This window comes from Ciona robusta, chromosome 7 (assembly GCF_009617815.1).
Source record: "Ciona robusta chromosome 7, ASM961781v2".
In the NCBI taxonomy this organism is placed as follows: domain Eukaryota; kingdom Metazoa; phylum Chordata; class Ascidiacea; order Phlebobranchia; family Cionidae; genus Ciona; species Ciona robusta.
The window spans coordinates 5,316,223-5,336,131 of NC_143241.1; the positions used below are offsets into that span (position 1 = coordinate 5,316,223).

At 32.7% G+C, this 19,909-nt stretch overlaps 2 protein-coding genes and 1 non-coding gene across 5 annotated transcripts; 1 reads left to right on the forward strand and 2 right to left on the reverse strand.

Annotated features, from left to right (window-relative positions):
• Positions 1-4: 4 nt before the first annotated feature.
• Positions 5-11,564, forward strand: LOC149734101 (N-terminal kinase-like protein). 3 transcript variants are annotated; one of them, XM_089881518.1, is made up of 21 exons: positions 5-270; positions 845-978; positions 1,413-1,542; positions 2,160-2,256; positions 2,591-2,726; positions 3,023-3,113; positions 3,569-3,724; positions 4,115-4,273; positions 4,744-4,884; positions 5,281-5,361; positions 5,719-5,874; positions 6,374-6,505; positions 6,895-7,027; positions 7,317-7,457; positions 7,786-7,967; positions 8,608-8,721; positions 9,190-9,237; positions 9,551-9,722; positions 10,019-10,173; positions 10,380-10,550; positions 11,067-11,564. In XM_089881518.1, exons 1-21 carry the CDS (start codon positions 154-156, stop codon positions 11,070-11,072), a joined length of 2,652 nt encoding a protein of 883 aa, XP_089737644.1. In that variant the 5' UTR covers positions 5-153; the 3' UTR covers positions 11,073-11,564. The 3 variants fall into 3 exon arrangements, with proteins under 3 accessions (XP_089737644.1, XP_089737645.1, XP_089737646.1); XM_089881519.1 differs by lacking the exon at positions 9,190-9,237; XM_089881520.1 differs by lacking the exons at positions 8,608-8,721; positions 9,190-9,237.
• Positions 11,565-12,300: 736 nt separating this feature from the next.
• On the reverse strand, positions 12,301-12,390 carry Trnai-uau (transfer RNA isoleucine (anticodon UAU)). Its single transcript is given in 2 exon segments — positions 12,301-12,336; positions 12,353-12,390. It is a non-coding gene; the product is annotated as a tRNA-Ile (tRNA).
• A 105-nt stretch (positions 12,391-12,495) lies between these two features.
• On the reverse strand, positions 12,496-18,635 carry LOC149734103 (acetylcholine receptor subunit alpha-1-A-like). Its single transcript, XM_089881565.1, has 10 exons — positions 18,418-18,635; positions 17,583-17,737; positions 17,122-17,230; positions 16,860-16,963; positions 16,296-16,405; positions 15,793-15,987; positions 15,234-15,394; positions 14,441-14,558; positions 13,723-13,844; positions 12,496-13,164 (listed from the first exon to the last, which is right to left on the reverse strand). Exons 1-10 carry the CDS (start codon positions 18,595-18,597, stop codon positions 12,982-12,984), a joined length of 1,437 nt encoding a protein of 478 aa, XP_089737691.1. The 5' UTR covers positions 18,598-18,635; the 3' UTR covers positions 12,496-12,981.
• Between the last annotated feature and the right edge of the window lie 1,274 nt (positions 18,636-19,909).

Genomic DNA, 19,909 nt, shown 5'->3' on the forward strand with positions numbered 1-19,909 from the left:
TTCTTAAGTCTAACACAAATTTTGAAGGAGAATAAAACCGTTTTACGTTTCTACTGTTAATACAAGAGTAAGCCACAGTATAGCTGTTGTCGTTATAGCTGGGTTTTGTGAAAAAATCTTGGGAATTAGGCGTAAAAACGATCTGTAAAAGGCATGTGGTCATTTTTTTCACGAGATCCTGCAAAAGGATTTCCATACGAGGTTGGTGAACGTGTTGAAGGGGTGGGGACAGAAGATTCGGTATGGGCATTACACCATGGAAAACAAAAGGTAAGATACCTGTAAAGTTTTCACATTTGTTTAGCCTATGGTGGCAGGTTATTCCTTATACAAACGCTGCTGTGAAGTAGTCAATTTTTGGATTATGTTTTTAATTAGTATGGCCTATGCAACTCATTGGTGTCTGTTCGTTTAAAAAAAGAAATTATGATTTCAAACTTTTATTCTAAAATGCATCTATTACACCTAATATGCAGAGTATGGCACATAGCTCGGCCATTTTTGTTTACAATCCTCTGGTTTTGCACCCTATAATTTGTCACACACGGTTACACTCACACACCAAATAATTAAACAATAAACTGTGTATGTACTAAACTAAGTAGGATTTCTTAATGTGACTTAGAAATGTACAAGCTTTGCACGGCGACTTTTTAATGGTAGCCTGTGCACGCCAAAAATACCCGTCTTTCACATGCCAGATCTCATCATGAACTGCTGTATTCTGCAGACTGGAATTACACACAAACTTAAAGATGGCCCAATGCTTACATTTTGTCTGTCTTTTTTACAGCTAATAAATTGTGAATGTTTCTTTACCAGAAATACTTTAAATTTATTGCAGAGCAATGGACAACCTGTTTCAGTTTTTATGTTCGACGTCACATCAAGTAATGAAACTGTGAAACAAACTGTGCAAGCATCTGCAAAGCGATTGAAGACATTGCGTCATCCAAATGTATTAACGTTTATCGACAGGTACAAAACGCCTATTACCTAACTCAGTTTTCCTTATAATTTTTTTTTCTGTTTAACTATAAGCGTGTTTTAACAACTGTTGTTTTACCGTTACTACTTGTTGTTCCACTTTTGTAAACTTTCCCGATCTTCGTTATCGTGACGGAAGAGACAAAATAAATTCTGTTTATTCAAATTTCGTATAATTAAATATTTAATATATAATCCATATACCAAGTTTTTTTTTAAAAAAAAACAGTAAAATATATTTTTCCTACTTATAGTAATAATAACTTTGTTTCTATTTTCAATTACAGTAGTGAAGATTTAGAAATTTTTTAAACGAAAAGACAGGATATAGCCACAAAAAACAGTTGTTAAAACCTACTTATAATCTTAATAAAGTTCAATACAGTGATATTTAAAAATGATAAAGTTTCCTTGTATTTTTCCAGCCTGGAAACAGACAAGTGTATCTATGTTGTCACTGAACCAATCAAGCCTCTTGAACTTCATTTAAAAGAAGCTTCACAAAATGGAAATATTAATGAGTTGGCTATATCTTGGGGGTTACACCAAATTGTGGTATGTTTTAGTAACGTGAAAATGTTTGAAATTTAAAATAAATGGTCTAACAGTAAAGTTTGTATCCCAAATCACGTAGAATGCCGTAACTTGTCTTTGTTTTAAAACTTCCAATTAAAAATGCTAAAAACTAAGGAGATTGTTCTAGAGGTATATATAGTGGAGTGGGGAAAGATGGAACCCCTTTGTTCTATTTTTCGACCCATTTGGTAGTAAACAAGGAACATTCTAAGAATTATATAACTGTATCCCTATCCCCACAACTCCTATTGACCCTTGTTTATTGTTTAAAACATAATCAAGATATTTAGATATTGTATACTAAAGATGTCCCATCTTCCCCCACAGTAGGCCTACTGTATATTAAGTTTTGTGCAATTTTAAATCTTTTTAGAGCCTCATATAGTCCCATTCTTATTTTTATGCCATTCTTAAACTATCTTTATATTTAAATGAACATTGTCATAAATGTTATTTATGTAATCTGTGTGCAACCCTAGAACCCTATACCAATAACTGATTTATGTTTACTATTTTTGTTTTTATGGTAAAAAAATAGGCTTCCATTTATAAAAGAAAGGGTAACAATTACTAAAATCGAACTATATTTTTTACAGAAAGGTGTGAGTTTTTTATTAAACTCGGTAAACTTGATTCACAACAATGTATGTATGTCATCTATGTTCGTTGATGCAGCTGGTGAATGGAAGTTAGGTACGTGGTTTTAAATTTTAGTTTATTTTAATAATTCCACGTTGTTTGTACAAAAATGAACAAGTGCTTTTGATTTATTAAAAAAATTATTTCGTTTTAATAATTTTACTATTTTATATCAAAAATTGCAAAAATGTTTTACTTTAAAAATTTTTTATACATTTTTCTGTTTTGGCATTTCTCTATTTCTATGTTAACATATTTATAAACCTTTACATTCATGAAAAGATTTAACTGTACAAAATTTTTCATTTTTGACATCATTTTCAATTGACCCATTGTGCAAGTGTGCAGTAACAGTTTAAATAAATTTTGTCTTTTGTTTTCCACATAGGCGGTGTAGACTACATGTACCCGGCATCAGGTGAAGGCAGTAACTACCCTCCAATCAAAATGTTGCCAGCTTTAGAAAAATATGACCCTCCTGAAAAAAACATGTCTAGCAGCAGAATGAAAAAATCAAATAAATGGTGAATAAAATTATCAATTGCTTTGCATTTTTTGTCCGTTACGTTTTCGTCGATTTTTGTCTGTTACTTTTTTGTAGCACCAGATCCTTACTAAATAAAGTAAGAATTAAAGATTTTATTAAAACCTTATGGCAAAATTGCCCACACTATTTCTATTTAAATTATTTTCCTTTATTTTTTGCTATTTAATCAAAATTTTGTTTAATTGATGGCATATTTTATGTTTTTCTCTTTATTTGTTTTTAACAAAAAATATATTTTTTTTACTGTTTAAATTTTTTTTTTTTAAATGACAGGTCAGCAGATATGTGGGGTCTTGGTTGCTTAATATGGGAAGTATTTAACGGAAAATTACCAAGAACTTCTTCCTTGAAAGTTATAGGAAAGGTGACAGTTTAGTTCTTTAATAATCACTAGACCTACTGTTTTATTCTAAGGCTTCAAGCAAACTTGATCCTTTTCTAGACCAGAGGTTCTATATTTTTTCTCATTTAATAATTAAGTATATATATTTTTTTCATATTAATAACAATTTTTGTGTCCCAAAAATGGTGTCCCAAATGTGAACATTTTTTTATTGTGTCCCAAAAATGGTGTCCCGAATATGAACATTTTTCTTATTGTGTCCCAAAAATGGTGTCCCGAATGCGAACATTTTTTTTATTGTGTCCCAAAAATGGTGTCCCAAATGTGAAGATTTTTTTTATTGTTTAAACCCAATTACTATGCCGTGAATAAAAATACTTTACAATTCCAATTTTCAATTTCCAAAATTCTAAAACAGCACTTCTCTTATGCACATAACTAAGGTTTGGACTAACTCAGTAATATCCATCATACAGGTCCCAAAATCTCTTGTCCGCCATTATTGTGAACTTGTATCGGCGAACCCTGCCTCTCGACCAAGTCCCGATAAGTTCTTGGAAAATTGTAAACAGCCCAACTGTTTTATGGCAAACTACTTTGTACAAACCAATCTTTTTCTAGTGGAAATTCAGGTAAAGATTTGTCACTCTTTTCTTTTAATGTTGTTCTACATTTTTCTATGTTAATATTATTGGTTTAAAAAATACTTTTAAGAGTTCTAGAACAGCTTAGAAATTTGTGCAATTTTATTTTTTTTAGACCAGATTTGACATTTTTTGTGTAATTAAATGATTTAATATTTTTTTGAGGCATCATATTTACTTTTCCTATCACCCAAATAAAGCCTTGGATTCTAGTCTAGATTGAAAACAATAATTTTATTTACAGACTACCCTACAAAACAAACCAAAACCCCCCAAAAAATTATAATTTTTTGTTTCTATTTCGAACATAAAGTTTAAAATAAGTTATTAAAAAAAGTTTGAAATACCAAATATTTAAAATATTTTTTATTCTTCCAGATTAAAGACCCTCACGAGCAGAATGCTTTCTTTACCGACCTTACAAAACACCTTGACACATTCCCAAGCGATTATTGCAAGTTTAAAATTCTACCACAGCTACTAAATGCTTTCCAATTTGGTAATGGTGGACCTTCAGTTTTACCCCCTCTCTTCAAGGTAAGAAAGTTAAAAACTATTTTTTCTGATTTTTTTATTATTTTTATTACCTGTCTAAAAGTTAAGAGTTAATGTTAAGAGTTAATAAAATATTTACATAAATAGAGTAGAGTGAGAGAAAATGGGACACTTTTTCAATCAATTTTCTTGACCCATTTGGTGGTAAACAAAAAAATCTAAGGACTATATAAACTTATCCTTACGACTTCCACAGACTGGTGTTACTTGTTTTAAACACGATCAGGATACTTGGATATTATGTGCTAAAGCTGTCCCATATTCCCCCACCCTAATATATTAGATTAAAATATTTTAAGAAAAGTTAAAGGTAAAATATTTTCCTAAATTTTCTTATTTTTTTAAATTTAAGGTAAGTTCTTTTTTACAATAAAACGTTATGTCAAGCTTTGAAAGAATTTTTCCTTGCGTTTTAATTTGGTGTTCATTTTTTTTCATGGCAACACTGGCAGCTTGGAAAATTATTGGACAACACTGAGTACCAGGCTCGTATTGTGCCGTGCGTTGTCAAACTTTTTACTTCAACTGACCGAGCTACGAGAATATTACTTCTCAGACAACTTCCTCTATTTGCTGAACATCTTCAACCAGATGTAAGTCACTTATGGCTTGCTGCATGTGTGTCAAGTTTTTTTTATTTTTTTTAAACAAAATTTGATTTTTTTTATTTTAAACAAAATTTAGGTTATTTTATTTGAACTAAATTTGAGTTTTTTTTATATTTAAAACAAAATTTAAGTTTTCCTAAAAAATAATTTTAACATTGTTAAAATGCAGTAATGGGCACATCAAACACACTCATTAATATTGCGAATAATTGCAATATACTTTAGCTTTACTTCTTCGCATAAATACTTAAAAACAGGTTTTCATTTAAAACTGGAGCGCTACCTCCACAAAAGTTAAATAACACAACACACATGCATTTTATATTATGCTTTGCCCTTAAAAATATGTTTTCCTATTTACAAAGTTTTCTACATTTTTAGGTGGTAAACTCTCAAGTTTTCCCCAACATGGTATCTGGTTTCATGGACACAAATCCAGCTATTAGAGAACAATCTGTAAAGGTGAGTTTGGTGAACCAGAAACTTGTCGTGAACCAGAAACTTGTTATGAAACAAGTCTACCTATCACAATTAATTGTGTTTTAGGGTTTAAGGCAATGGTTTCCAAAGTTTGTCCACTCACATTTTTGGTTCATGCAGCGTTTTTGTACCACCTAAATTAATTATTAGAAAACTTCAGAATTCAAAAATAAAAAACGAAAGGCAAATGTTTATTTAATACCATTTAATGGGGGACCCAAAACCCTCAAGTTAAAATTAACATAAACACAATTTTATTGAGATAAATTAAGTTGTTTTTTAACCACTTTCACTACAGTGCTACATCAAAACTAACTTATTACAAAAACTGACTCTCAGGCGATGTTACTTCTTGCCCCAAAACTAAACGACAACAATCTCAACAATGAGTTGATGAAGCATTTTGCCCGTCTCCAGTCACGTGACGACCAGGGACCAATCAGAACCAACACAACAGTTTGTCTCGGAAAAATTGTTCCTCACCTTAATCCTGTTGTAAGTTCAGAAAAAAAACTCTGAAAATGTTTGATTTTTTACATTTTAGATGTTAAACTTACAGTTGACTGCAGATTTCCTTCATAGGAATGCACGTCTATCTATTCTTGCCGCTCCATTTGTTAGTGGTTTTGCACCTTTGCAGTATTCTATTTTATTACACACAAAATTGTTTATGACACAAAAAAAAATTAAAAATGCAGGGGAGACAGTTCTACGTGCATTTACATGAAACAAATTTTATTCAGTGTTTTTTTGTTTTTCTATTCGTCAATGTATATTTATTATTTGGCAGCAAAAGGTAATATATATATATATATATATATATATATATGAAGTGGCGCAGCCAAAAAAAAAATAAAGGGAGGGTTTTTATCGCCCAAACATTTTTTTTTAATTACTTTTTTTAATTTTTTTCTGTTTATAGGGGGGGGGGGGTCGTGACCCCTTAACCTGCCTGGCTGTGCCACTGTATATATGTATTCATTGTTTATTCCAGACAAGACAGAAGGTGGTATCATCAGCATTCATGCGAGCAATGAAAGATCCTTTCCCGGCTGCAAGGATAGCTGGTGTGTTGGCTCTTTGTAATAATGTGCAATTCTTTACTACAGCAGATGCTGCTATGAAGGTTTGTTGAATGGGGCGTCTGTATAGAAATTATCAAACTTTGTTAAATGAATGAATGTAACTTATTTACCCTTAACGTGTGGCGGGCAATGGCAGTTGTTGGTTACAATATGGGTGCTATCTATCATACGCCTTGTCCCTGCTTGCAAGTTACCATGTATGTAACTTTGTGGGGATTTTTTTTCTTTTTTTTTACATGAGTGACTGACAACTTCCTTATGGGTTGTAGGGCCTTGTGTATTAAAGTAATGCACAAACTCTGTCCTAAATCTAAAATCCCATAGCTTTCCACACTACAAAACCTTACCTACATAGAATATAAAAAATAATACATAACAAACTTGGTCAATTCTTAGACTTTTTTAATAATTCCACATCTGTCCATCCCAGGCCCTTCCAGCTTTGTGCATGCTCACAGTTGACCAAGATAAACAGGTTCGCGATCACGTCTTTAAAACAATTCAAGTTTTTATCGAAAAACTTCAAACAGCATCTGATGACCCAGAAGAAGCTGAAAAAATGAGTAAGTCAGTATATGCTTGTATATGTGGTGACTCGTAAGCCGGTATGAGGTGTTTTAAATATAACACCCATGGAATAACGACTGTCATTTTTTAGTCATGCCAGGATAAATAGTTTCATTTAATTACTTTAGCTTAAAACTTGGTTTTTACCGTATCCTAACAATGCTAATTGTTAAAAAAAAGATAAAGAAATATCTATATGGGATATTTTGTGATAAAGTTATCTATCTTACACCCACAGTATCATTTGCCTTTACATTCATTTGTTTAAACCATCACTCCTTACAGACAGAACAGCAGGCATGATCAACACATCCACCACAGCAAGCACTGGTTGGGCTGGTTGGATGACAACTGGTGTACGTGGTGTGACATCTATAACTTCTAAGCTATACACTGGAACCAATAAACCAGATTCAAAAGCACAAGGTATTGTCAATTTTGCTTTATATTGTTAGACTTTTTTAGTAAGGTCTTTTTTGGTTTGTAAAAAAGATGTTTTATTTTTGCAAAAAGTTTGATCAAAATATTTAAATTTAAACTTACACCAAAATTCTTAAATTTAGCTATCGAAAAGGTATTTTCTTTTTTAATACGTTTTTTTACACAGCAATACTTAGTGACTTTAATAAAAATTTAATATTTTTTTATGAAAAAACAGTAAAATTGTGTAAATAAAAATCAGTGACATTATTTCAAAGTTTTAAAATAGTCAAAAATATTATGAAAAATTTACTCCATTTCTTTTTTATTTAAGCTCTGCCTACTGCCCCTACTCCTGCTCCTCAGAACATCCCAGAGGAACCTCCTCTTTCAGTGGTTGTTGAGTCCATTCCTGCTCCTCAATCTTCCCACCAACATCCATACATGGAGGATGTAGCTCCGGATGCAGGGGAAGATGCTAATGGGTGGAAGGATGAAGAATGGGATAATTTTGAGGTTTGGGATCAGTTGTTTATAATTTTTATAAGAATTTTCTAAAAAAAATTAACAAAACAAAAAAGAGGTTATATATATATATATTTTGCAGGAATTTTAATAAAAATAAACAACAAAAAAAGTTGTATATATATACACTTTTTGCAAGAATTTTTTAAAAAAATAAAAATAATAAAAAATATAGTTATTTAAAAAAACACTACATTCACTACAACAGGCAAAAACAATTATCGAAAAATAGAAAAGCAATCTTATTCTTGTATCAGGCAGTACTGTATAGTATCTACAGATTTTTAGAAAGAAAATTCATATTTACATATTCATATTCTTTATTGCTTTGAATGCTGATGGTGTTTTAATGTATTGTTGTTAACAGTTATCATTTTCTAAATATCTGCATAATGCTTAAAGTATTTATTAGAGTGTTAAATATTTTCTAACAAATCTACAACTTGCTAAATGTATTTATTTGGGTGTTAACCATTTTCTAACATATCTCCATAATTCTAAATGCATTTATTTGGGTGTTTAATATTTTTTAATAAAACCGCAAAATTTTAAAAGTATTTATTTGGGGGTTAACTATTTTCTAACTACATAATGCTAAATGTATTTATTTTGGGTATTATAACATAACCAGACTGTCCCTCGCAAGCCTACTGTTTCTAAATCAAAACGAAAAATTGTGATGCTTTCTGAGTTGCGCGCCATGGAAGAAGAAATATGGCACGATTTGCACACAACGAGCACGAAGGTACCAAGGCGCACCTTTAGTTCAGCTGCCCCACTAACCAGAAATAATCGGAAACAGATTATTTTGGAATTAGAGGAAATGCTTGTTATTGTTAGAACAGTGGTTCTCAACCTTTTTGTGATTAACCCAAAAGATATTTTTAAGCAATTTAGAAATGCATATATTTTACCATTTTATGTAATCAAAATTTCTTTTTTAGTTTTTAAATTAAAAATAAATTAAACTTTAAACTGTGTACACCATTTGGTGAGAACCACTGTAGATCATAAGAGCAGTTAAATTACATGCATAATGTATAGTAATAATGCTACTACCTATTAAGCCAGCTTTAGTTTTGCATGTATTAATCTCCTACTTTGAATGACTTATTCAAAGAAAGCAAAAATTAGCCATTTTAGACATTTAAAAATTAGTCATTTTTTTCAAGCATGGATAAAAAGAAACAGAGTTGATTTTTTTGTTTAACAGATCAGTTCAAGTGAGAAAGCAAGTGTATCTTCTAGGCAAAGATCCAGGGTAACCTAACAGCCATACTTTAAATTTACACCAGTAGTATAATGTTAACTATTCAAGCATGTTTGAAATATAACATTATCATGTATTTAACTTTAGGCATGATGTAGGTAGTTATGGAATATGGAGAATTTGTTAAAGTATGTGGGCGTCACCCTTGTTTTAAAAGTTTACCTCTACATTTTACGCCTATGTAACAAATCAAAATTGGATTTTATTCTTTTTATTCCCTAGTTTACAACCAAAACTTTTGTTTGTTTGTTTGTTTTTTTGATGTTTGTGCATATTTATTATTAAGTATTCATTTCTTACATAGAAATCCACCCATGAGGAAACACCCCAACCTCAAGCAGATAATTTTAACTCCTGGGATCACAATGAGTGGGGAGATGTGAATGAGGAGAAAGAGGAAGAGGAAAATGTTGCTCCTAATGACAATGGGTGGGGAGGAGAGTGGGAGGATGCTTGGAGCAATGCAGAAACGATGGGTAACATTTTTTATGTTTTATTTTTATAAAATGTTGTTGTTAAAGAGTTATATAGTAGACTTACCCCACAGTACTTTAGTACCGTAGGGTATGATGGGACACTTTTAGCACATAATATCCAAATATCCTGATCGTGTTTTAAACAATTTACAACGGTCTATAGGAGTTTTAAGAATACGATTCTATAATTCTTTGAATGCTTGTTTACCACCAAATGGGGCAAGAAAAAAAAAAAAAAATGTCTCATCTCCCCCTACCCTACTATAGTTATCCCTTCAATACTGTTTTCACCTCAGATAAGAAGAAAAGTCCAAAGTTTAGTTCCAAAGTAAATAAACCCACAAAGAAGGATGAACCTACCCCTGCAAGTTCATACAACTGGTCACAAGAACCAGCAAAAACAACTGAAGAAGATGATTTTTTCAGTGAATTTTTAGAAAAACCAAAGAAGGTGATTTATTTTAAATAGTTGTTGTTGTTAAATTTGGTTTTAATTTTTGAAATTTTTACAACTTTTGTCTTGTTTTGCAGTCTGGATTTAAGTTTTATTATGTTATAAAGTTTATTTCAATTTTGAAGTTTATTGTTTTGTTTTAGATTCAATTTTAAGTTTGTTGTTTTTTTAGATTGGCTTTTGATTTTATTATTTTATTTTAGACTTTAACTACAAAAAAACCTGCCACACCAAAGCAGCAAAAACCACAAAAACCACTGCCCAATACAAAAGAAATAAAAAGTACTGCTGCTAAGCCAAGTGTAGCGAAGACATCTGATTGGTCAGCCGATGGGTGGGGGAAGATGGTTGGGAAACTGCGGACGTTAATGAAGGTGGTTGTTATGTTGTCTGTATAGTAGGGTGGGGTAAGATGGGACACCTTTTTCCGGTCCCATTCAGTAGTAAACAAAATTATTTACAGAGAAATACATTTTTTCATGACTCTAAAAGAGTGCTGTTAATTATTTGAAATACAAACCAGACATATGGGCTTTGGTGCTAACGGTATTTTACTTTACCCCACAGTACTATATGTAATTTGTTGCATGGTGGTGCTTTATTTATAACACTGGTATTCTGTTTCATACACCTCATGCCCGCTTGTGAGTTTCCATGTATGTAACTTTGTGGGTGAGGATTTTTTTAGTTTGCAATTTAAACAACCCATAAAACAACACTCTTGGTTGAAGTAATTGCTGTTAAGTGTCTTACCCAAGGACGCACATGCCCACAATGTCAAAAATAAAAAAAAAGAAGATCTGATCTCAGAAATGCAGTGCTAAAATTACATCTTCATACTGTTTTTTTGATTTAAGAACATTTAAACAGCTTAAAAAATTTTTTGATAGGTTTAACAAAAGCAGAACGTGCGAAACTGGAAAGAGAAGAAAAACGTAAATTACGACAAAAACAACTTGAAGAAAAAAGGGCTGCTAAAAGTTCCAACAAATTAGGATCAAGAAAATGTGATTGATGCAGCTAGTATTAATTTTTTGCCATGGCTTTGTGTTCAGTGGTTAGCCATACTTCCTGTGCTTTATTTGTATTAGGGCATGTGCAGACCTTCTTACCTGTTCCATATACACAGCTTATTGAAGCAAATGTTATTTTCATATACGTAACTCAGTAAGGGGGTGTACAATGTAACAGTTTGGTATAATTGGAATTATTTATAAAATTTTATCCAAAAACTAGTTAAGAATTTATGTTGACGTTTTTTGGATTACTTGCCTTAAATAGGTGATTAAAAATTTATAGTACGTTATTATCGCAATGTTATGATTAATCCCCTATGTCTCTAATGTTTTTATTGCTGTATTTATTGTGCAATAAATGAAATGTGCACATTTGTATTTGTTAATTGCTCAAAGTAAAGTAATATGAAGTAAGTAATTTTGAAACTACCTTTAGATATTGTATTCAAAAAGGTGTGGAGATGTTCCTCTTTCTCTATTATGGATTCACTCAGTTTAAAGTTTTATTTAAACGTACATTGCCATGATCTTAAGTTCCGCGCGTTCTGTAATCAGCGCCGACGCTTTCAGCTGTTTTAGTTTGTGGTGTAATTTCAATTGGAAATGTGGTGTAGTATCGAGCTACAGTTTAAGAATTTGTTTTTCGCAGTCTAGCTTTCTAGTTTAACATTATATGTTAGCGTAGTAAGAGTATTGTACATTCTGCAGATAAATATGTTTATTGTAAATGGTTTAATGGTTTTTAACAAGTCTATGAAAGCTTAACTAATCTGTAGGTAATTTTGCTGTAACTTGCAAGTTAGTTTTTAGAACTTTTTTCCAATTGTTTACAGTTAGTTAATTTAAAGTCGTAGTTTATGTTTTGGAAAAACATTAAATCAATTTCAATAGTTATAAGTTTTGTAAACTTACTATTTTGTAATCCTAACGTTTAGATAGCGAGATAAAAGTTTACACAGTAAGTTTTATGCGATTGACGTTTTTTATACGCAGCATTTGAGCCTGATTGTCATAATATAGCATAAATAATAATACTACAGTACTTCTTAGTAGTCGAAAAGTGCTTCGTTGAGCAAAAAAATAAATGTGAAAGCGAAAATTAAAAAGGTGCTCCAGGTGAGGCTCGAACTCACAACCTCCGCATTACTCCGTAACTGTCATATAAGTACGGCGCGCTAACCGATTGCGCCACTGGAGCTGGCGATCGAGACCAGTCGAAACAGTGCACATTAACCACGCGGCAAAATATGTCTGGACAGTTTTCGGGTTCCGCACGCGTTTTAAATAAACACATTCACAATAGTTTAAGTAAAATTGTACATTTATTACAAAAAGTGTAATGAACACGCCGTGTACAAGGCTGTATTACCCGTATTTGATATAATATAATACTTAGGTAGCACAAGACTGCATGTAAAAGGCAGACAGTACATCCGTTTCATAATGTTTGTTTTGTGTTGCCATACGCCTTGTAAAGTCTGGTGCGCCAAAAAGCAGATACGCCAATAATTTTTTACAAATTTGCAGTACATTTTATGCAACCAAAACCAAGTGTATTCTTGAAAAGTTACTATGCATGTGTAACTGGCATTACTTTAGCGTTAATACAAATTGCTATATCATGCAGTAACCAACGTCAGTAACTAAGGGCTGAATTTTAGTAACTGTAGCTTGAATTAGATAACAGCGATTAAACCTTTTGCAATCTGAGTTAGCAGTTAGGTTCCAAATATATACGCTATGAATCTTCCGGAATGGCGTTCCGTCTAAAATACAGTCTTACAGTAGCCTAATCACTTTGGCATTTCAGAATGCACTCGTTGCCTAGGTTTTTAAAAAGCTCTTGTTCTGACATAAATTCAAGCAACCGCTTGCCAAATATACCGACTGTGCCAACCACGCAAGCCAGTATAAAGATATACAACAGAAAATGGTCCAACACCATAGCGACGTATTTCCATTCGTCTTCTTTCTGGATAAAAGGTAAAATATACGTTTTCAATAATTCAAATGTTCTGTAACATGTGTTCGGTTGAATTTAGACGAAGGGTTATAGTAATGTGGGGTAAGATGGTTACCGTAAGCACGCATAAGATACCCCACATTTCCTAACGTTTTTACTATTAACATTTCTATTTTGGAGTCGTGGGGATACGGGTGTACATTTGTACTACCAATTGAAACGATAACAGAAAGAAAACATAAACCATCTTACCCTAACCTACTATAGATCCCCTCTGTATATGTTTTATATCAGCATAATCTACATTTCTAACATACTTCTATTCTGTGTTGGTGAGGTACTAGATAATTTAAGATTTAAGTCAGATTTCACCCATTACTTCAACACCAAAGCTATTTATGTTTATGCAAAAAGAATAAATTATCCCACGTAAAACAATTATTTAAGCAGTATTATATGTGTAAAACATATAAATACAGAACCATGAATTACCAAACGTAAAACACTTGTTTAATTAGTATCATATGTGGAAGCTTTTAGATACGTAACATATAGGCTATATGATACCTGCTGTCCTTCGCGTTGGTCCTTATAACACTCTGACACATAATCTACTCCGTCCATAGCTGTTTTAACGTCGCTACCAATTAAATGTGGTTCGTCTGGTTTTGGGGAACGACCAGATAAATCTAAAATAACAGTTAAATTAGTAACTGTAATAAATTCCGTTAATATAACCCTGATTCGGTGCTCATATGACAGGACGATTTTTGTGTAATGAAGAGGTACAGTAAGGATTCAGTGCTACGAGATACGTAACAGACAAAAATTAAGTCTAGTAAATCGTATATAAGAGATATATATATTTTTCTTAAATGGCATTGTCAGTTGCTTATTTAAATAGAACTATTTGGAATAGGTTCTATCATGGCCTACTACTATTTTTAGTATGCCATGGTTATATTTAAATACAAGAGTTTGTCGGTTTAGCTTTTTTTACCTCTATTGTGTGTCTTTAACGACTGATATACTTTGTCTGTTAATTGTCAACTGACTGTTGTTATATCTTATATATGGTCTACTGTAACAAGGGGTATAAAAAGAAGAAAATTATAAAAATTATGTTACATCTCATTTTGGACTCGTTTGTTTGTTCTACTGTAAATATCTTTTTCTCTTCGCTACTGTAAATGAGGAATATGAACGAACATTAAAGAAGGTAAAAACTATTTTTAGTGACACTTCGTCTCGTTTTGGACTCGTTTTGGACTCGTTTTCCACTTACCTGAAATATCTTTGTAAGGTTTGGGAGGTCTGCCAGCCAACATTTTTTCTTCCTTGTAAGGATCCAATCGTTTCATTGTCGAGCTATAGATGAATTTTGGAAGCCACACCATGAATATCTGAAATATTTGTTCACATTTTGAATGGTATTGGAAATCATATATTTTTATTACAGTTTAAAGTTACATATTGTACGGTGGACACGTCAGACAGTATAAAATCTCTAGGCTTTTCGACTCTTAAGCGTAATTTCCAAAGTTTTATTTTTATTATTTGCTTAAATGTTTATTTAATCGCTGTTCTTGGCTCACAGTATTGTAGTTGATGATTCTAATCTTTGTTATTATGTGTTCTGTGTTTATGTGGGTGTTGTCGAGAACCTTGGATTAAGGCCATATTTTGCCCATTGCACACCCGGGCCGCTTATTTACGTGGTTATCATAAAGGTTATAAATTATATAGTACAACATGCGGCATGCTAGCGGTTTTACAGTAATGATATCCTTGCTCTATTTTATGTGGGTTATAGGTCCAGCAGCATGGCACGCCATGGGTCTTAGGATTTAGGTTAGGTTTGGCGCATTTATACCACAATTATAGTAGGATGAGGGAAGATAGGACACATTTTTATTCTATTTTTTCATCCCATTAGGTAGTAAACGAAGAACATTCTCAGATTTATAAAATCGTATCCTCACGACTCCCATAGACCGTTGTTAATTGTTTAAACACGGTCAAGATATTTGTATATTACGTGCTAAAGGTCTTCCCCCACCCTAATACACCCCTGTTACCTTTTTCATCCGATCCGACATGACATGTGTTGCAGGCCCACGGTAATGTACATTCAATACACCGACTGTTATCATAATAGAGAGGCAAACCAATATCATAGTAAATAGAATGTACTGGCATAGCAATGGGACTCCATTAGCGGTTGAGGGAATCGCTTCAACTGTAACAATACAAATTACTTTTTAGAATTTAAGATAGTATGTCTAAATGCGAAAGAAATGTTTTAAGATGTTCTATAAACGTCTAGATTAGAATACAAATTAAACACAGCACATTATGGTAGTGGCAATATTTAAAGAATTATATAACTGTATCCTCACGATTATAAAATTGCATTGTTAATTGTTAAAAAAAAAACAATGTTATGAAAGATGGAACGTTATGTGCTAAACGTATCCCATCTTATCCCCAATACTATATTACAGTAATCGTTTTCAGTAGTTTTTCTTACAAATAACTGGCAAAAGGGCTTAATTAAAGTGCTAGTAAAAGGATTAATTAAAATTATGCTTATTATAATGCGTGCTCATTCATTAGAGCTATGCTCTCTTGTCTTACCAATAACGAGCAAGAACACAATCAGTGAAAGCAGAAGCGAAATACTGAGTGTTATTTTTTCGCCAGCGTCCGATGGCAGATAGAATACAGCGCAGGTTAGATACGAAAACAGCATTGTAGGAAAGAGAATGTTGATAACAAGATATAGAGGCCGTCTTTGCAATATGAAGTAGTAAGTCATGTCCACGTACGGCCCTGCAGATTGTTACTTTAGTGTTTAATTAATGAAATTGTTTTATTAAAGTTGTTTAAAAAGCTAACTCGTGTGTACGTTAAATGTATGGCATAAGAAAAACAATACACTTAAGAAATAGTGCTCCAAAAATATCACCAATTTGGTAAGTTTTATAAGTGTAAATACATGGTAACTTGTAACCGAGCACGAAGTGTATAAAATATAGTTGGTCTATATGTATAAATAAAGTCATTGCCAGGATAACAAATACAAATACAACCCATTGCGAAAACACACACTAAGATCAGTTAGATATGTGGTTATATACCTCGACAGCAATCGTATTTAATGTAATGCTTCCAGCAACCAGTTTTAAGAATCAACCATTCTCCGCTTTCCTCGTACATTGTTTCATCTGGGGGCTCGCACATGTGGTCTCTAACAAAACATAAGATGCAACATGAGTTAAGTGTATCGGAGTTAAAAAGGTATGCCATCTTCATATACAGCACAGTGGTTTTAGCGGACTTGTCTTTAGTCCAGAGTTTACGGGTCCTCGGCTCGAGCCGCCACAATTGTGAGCGTTGTTGGGCAAGATACGTCAACCGCCTTAGCCCAGTGGTTACTTACATTTGTCTGAATTGTCAGCCATGCATTCAATTATTGGCATGCCTTCCAGTTCGTTTCGGATTTAAGCTTATACACTGCATACTATATATATTTTAACTTATTTATAAACACTACATACTTATTTATAAACACTACAGAAAAGCTGGTTATTTTAACTTATTCATAAACAATACAGATGTACGGTATGTAATAACTATAATCTCGCAGAAGCTTTTAAAAGTCCGTATAAACCTTAAAAAACGAGTTCAAAAACGTGACTTACTTGACTTCCCAGTCTGAATTTACCATGTCCAGTAAATCTTGTCCTTGCGACCAAGGGCCAATTTTCATCGTACAGTTTTGTGTGTCAAATGGAAACTCTGCCACCTATAAGAGACCAATTTGATCAGTATACATAAAAAATATGCTTTAATTTTAAAAGAAAAAAAAGGATGAAAAATGGTAGAAAAAGTTAAAAGAACAAAAATTATGAAAAAAATGATTAGCAAAATTTAGAAAACAAAATATCAGAAAAATATTTATACCATAATCTCGCAGAAGCTTTTAAAAATTGCCGGAGGTTTCCATTCTACCATTCCAGTATAATCCACTTTTGCTTTCGTAAATTGAGAAATAGCAAAGTCACCATCGGCGCTATAACATGGACAGAATGAATAAATGTAACTTGTAAGTTTTTTTATATACCTTTTCAGTTTTTTGGGGTATTTGTTTTTATATATACTTCTGTGGGGTAAAATTGACCACTATAAGTTCCAAATATCCTGATCGTGTTTTAAACATTTAAGGGCGTCTTATGGTGGTGAGGATACGTTTTTATATTTCTTTGAATGTTATTTGTTTACTACCCAGACGAGAAAACAGAATGAAAAGGTGTCTCATCTCCCCCACCCTAGTCTTATATTTTTGCAGTGTATGGTATCAATTTAGAAAACAACTAAGTCTTCAATTGCACTAAAACACGCGTATATACAACCGTTGCACCCACTTGTTATACAGAACCAACTCCGGCAGCCACAAGTTGGTAGTAGGTAGATATATATACTCCAGGTTTTCGTAATCCTCTGGCACCCAGCTTAACCGAGGGTCCATCCACTTGTGATAAACCCACAGTTTCGTTTCGATTTTTTGGTTGACTTCGCTCTAAAAATAAAGCTTTAAATAAAAGTAAACCATCAGCAGCGAAATAGGGTAGGGTGGGAGAAGATAGGACACGTTTTTCATTTTATTTGCTCATCATACTTGGCAATAAACAAAGAACATTTAAAGAATTATTAAACTGTATCCTCACGACTCTTTAAAACGCGATCAGGATGTTTGGATATTATGTGCTTAAAGTGTTCCGTCTTCCCCACCCTATACCATATATTTTGCGGCACAGTTGTTGCATGGCACTCCGACGTCGAAACGTCGGTATGCAAAATAAATGCCAGATTTTTTTTAGAAAACAAATGTAATGTGCCTGGCAGCAATAATTTTTCTATTCATGCAGATATTTGTATTTATGCATTTTCACACAATAATATGGTTTACGATTAAATAATATCAATTTCGTAAAGACTAAAACTGGCTTTAGGGTGGGGGAAGACGGGACATCTTTAGAATGTAATGCCCAAATATCCTAGTCGTGTTTAGACATTTAAAAACGTTCTATGGCAGTCGTGAGGATACGGTTTTTATTATTCATTGTATGTTCTTTGTTTACTACCAAGTGGGACGAGGAAATGGAAGGAAAATGTGTCTCATCTTCACCACCCTACCATATAAAAAAAAAAAAAATTAAATGTTTCTGTTTTATACTTACAACAAAGCAATTTACTTACCACGTCTAGTAGTTGATTAAACACAAGCTTAAACACGACTTTTACCGAGTTATTGTAGCTGTCACTCGGTCGTACTTTAGCGTCATACCCCTGCATTATATCTCCTGATAAATCGTACCGGGTTTTTGCCACGCTCACATACGCAAGCGCACCCATAACCAGTAAACGCAAAACTATCATCTCTAAAAGTTTTGAAATCTACAAAATATGAATGATTGAAATTTATTTCGTCTCTTCGGTAGTTGTTAAAACACGCTTATTATTAAAAAAAGAAATAGAAATAATGTTTTGGACAAAATGCGTGACCATTACACCCTAGTACGTTACATTAAATACAGTTACATTAATAAGATCATACTATAGTTAAACAGTCTAGCTAATTTTGTAGGCAATGTATTCCATCCCCCGCCTGTATATTTACCGATACTCTTCGTATTTTCTTTACTTTTCTTGATTACTATTCTGGCCTTTATTACTGTTGTCTATTCCACGTGACTTAGGTCCTTGTCGAGGACTTAGGTCTTAGGATTTAAGCCAGATTTGGCACATTACATTTAAAACTGCGGTTTAAGTATGAGCGACTAAAGAAAGTCATTCATTTATACATTCATTCCTTCATATGCTATTTAAAGTATTTGCGTCTGAACGTATGTCATCCGCTTCACAATGCCATTGAATTAGCAGGCAACGGTAATCGTAGTATATTATCGCCCTTTAATTTCCTACTTGAGATAAAAGCAAAGTCAGCTGTGTAAAGTGTCGAATGTGACACACTCAAGACATCCCCTATCAACACCTCTCAAATGGGACTTAATTTTTGCCTGAAAAGCTTCTACAAAAAAACCCTTATCTATACGATAAATTAATATATTCACTTTATATGATTGTGTTTAAAACTGCAACAAAAAATAAGTTATTGCGAAACGTAGTAGTTTGCATTAGGCGTATATAGTGCCGCAAGTTAGCAAATTAATTACACCTACATTTATTTATAAAAGATATTTTAGTTTATACCTGCTCTTATGTGATTTTGTTACGCTTTTTCCAGTTTTTAATGTTTTGGTTTTCTAAACCTATAAAAGTCTATTTTCTACCTTATCACTCGGCCTGGATCTTATAGTCAGCAAGACTGTTTAGCGAAGCAAAGTTTCCCAACAGGAACAGCTGTTTATACCCAAGAGAGCTTCATTTAGAGTTCAGCGAAAGGATTTATAATTTGTGTTTGAAACAAATTAGGCGACCGCTTATTATTGTACTTCAACTTAATGCTTATAGTAAACGCTATTTTTTTAGTTTTTTTTTCCATAAAATGATTGAGACTGAGGAGTAAGATGGGTACCGTTAGTACATAACATTCCACATTTCTTACCCGCGTGGCCGCGTGTTTTTAACAATTAACAACTCTATTTTAGAGTCGAAAGGATATGGTTATATAGTTCTGTAAATATTCTTTGTTTACTATTAAATGAGACGATAAAAAAGTTAACCATAT

Excerpts from the sequence above, each read along its gene's own strand:
- LOC149734103 (XM_089881565.1), bottom strand. The coding sequence starts at position 18,597 with ATGATAGTTTTGCGTTTACTGGTTATGGGTGCGCTTGCGTATGTGAGC. Across the intron at positions 16,406-16,859 it reads AATTCAGACTGGGAAGTCAA|AGACCACATGTGCGAGCCCC; the intron begins GTAAGTCACGTT and ends ATGTTTTGTTAG. Across the intron at positions 13,165-13,722 it reads ACCAACGCGAAGGACAGCAG|AAAGAAGACGAATGGAAATA; the intron begins GTATCATATAGC and ends CCTTTTATCCAG.
- LOC149734101 (XM_089881518.1), top strand. The coding sequence starts at position 154 with ATGTGGTCATTTTTTTCACGAGATCCTGCAAAAGGATTTCCATACGAG. Across the intron at positions 271-844 it reads TACACCATGGAAAACAAAAG|AGCAATGGACAACCTGTTTC; the intron begins GTAAGATACCTG and ends AATTTATTGCAG. Across the intron at positions 2,727-3,022 it reads ATGAAAAAATCAAATAAATG|GTCAGCAGATATGTGGGGTC; the intron begins GTGAATAAAATT and ends TTTAAATGACAG.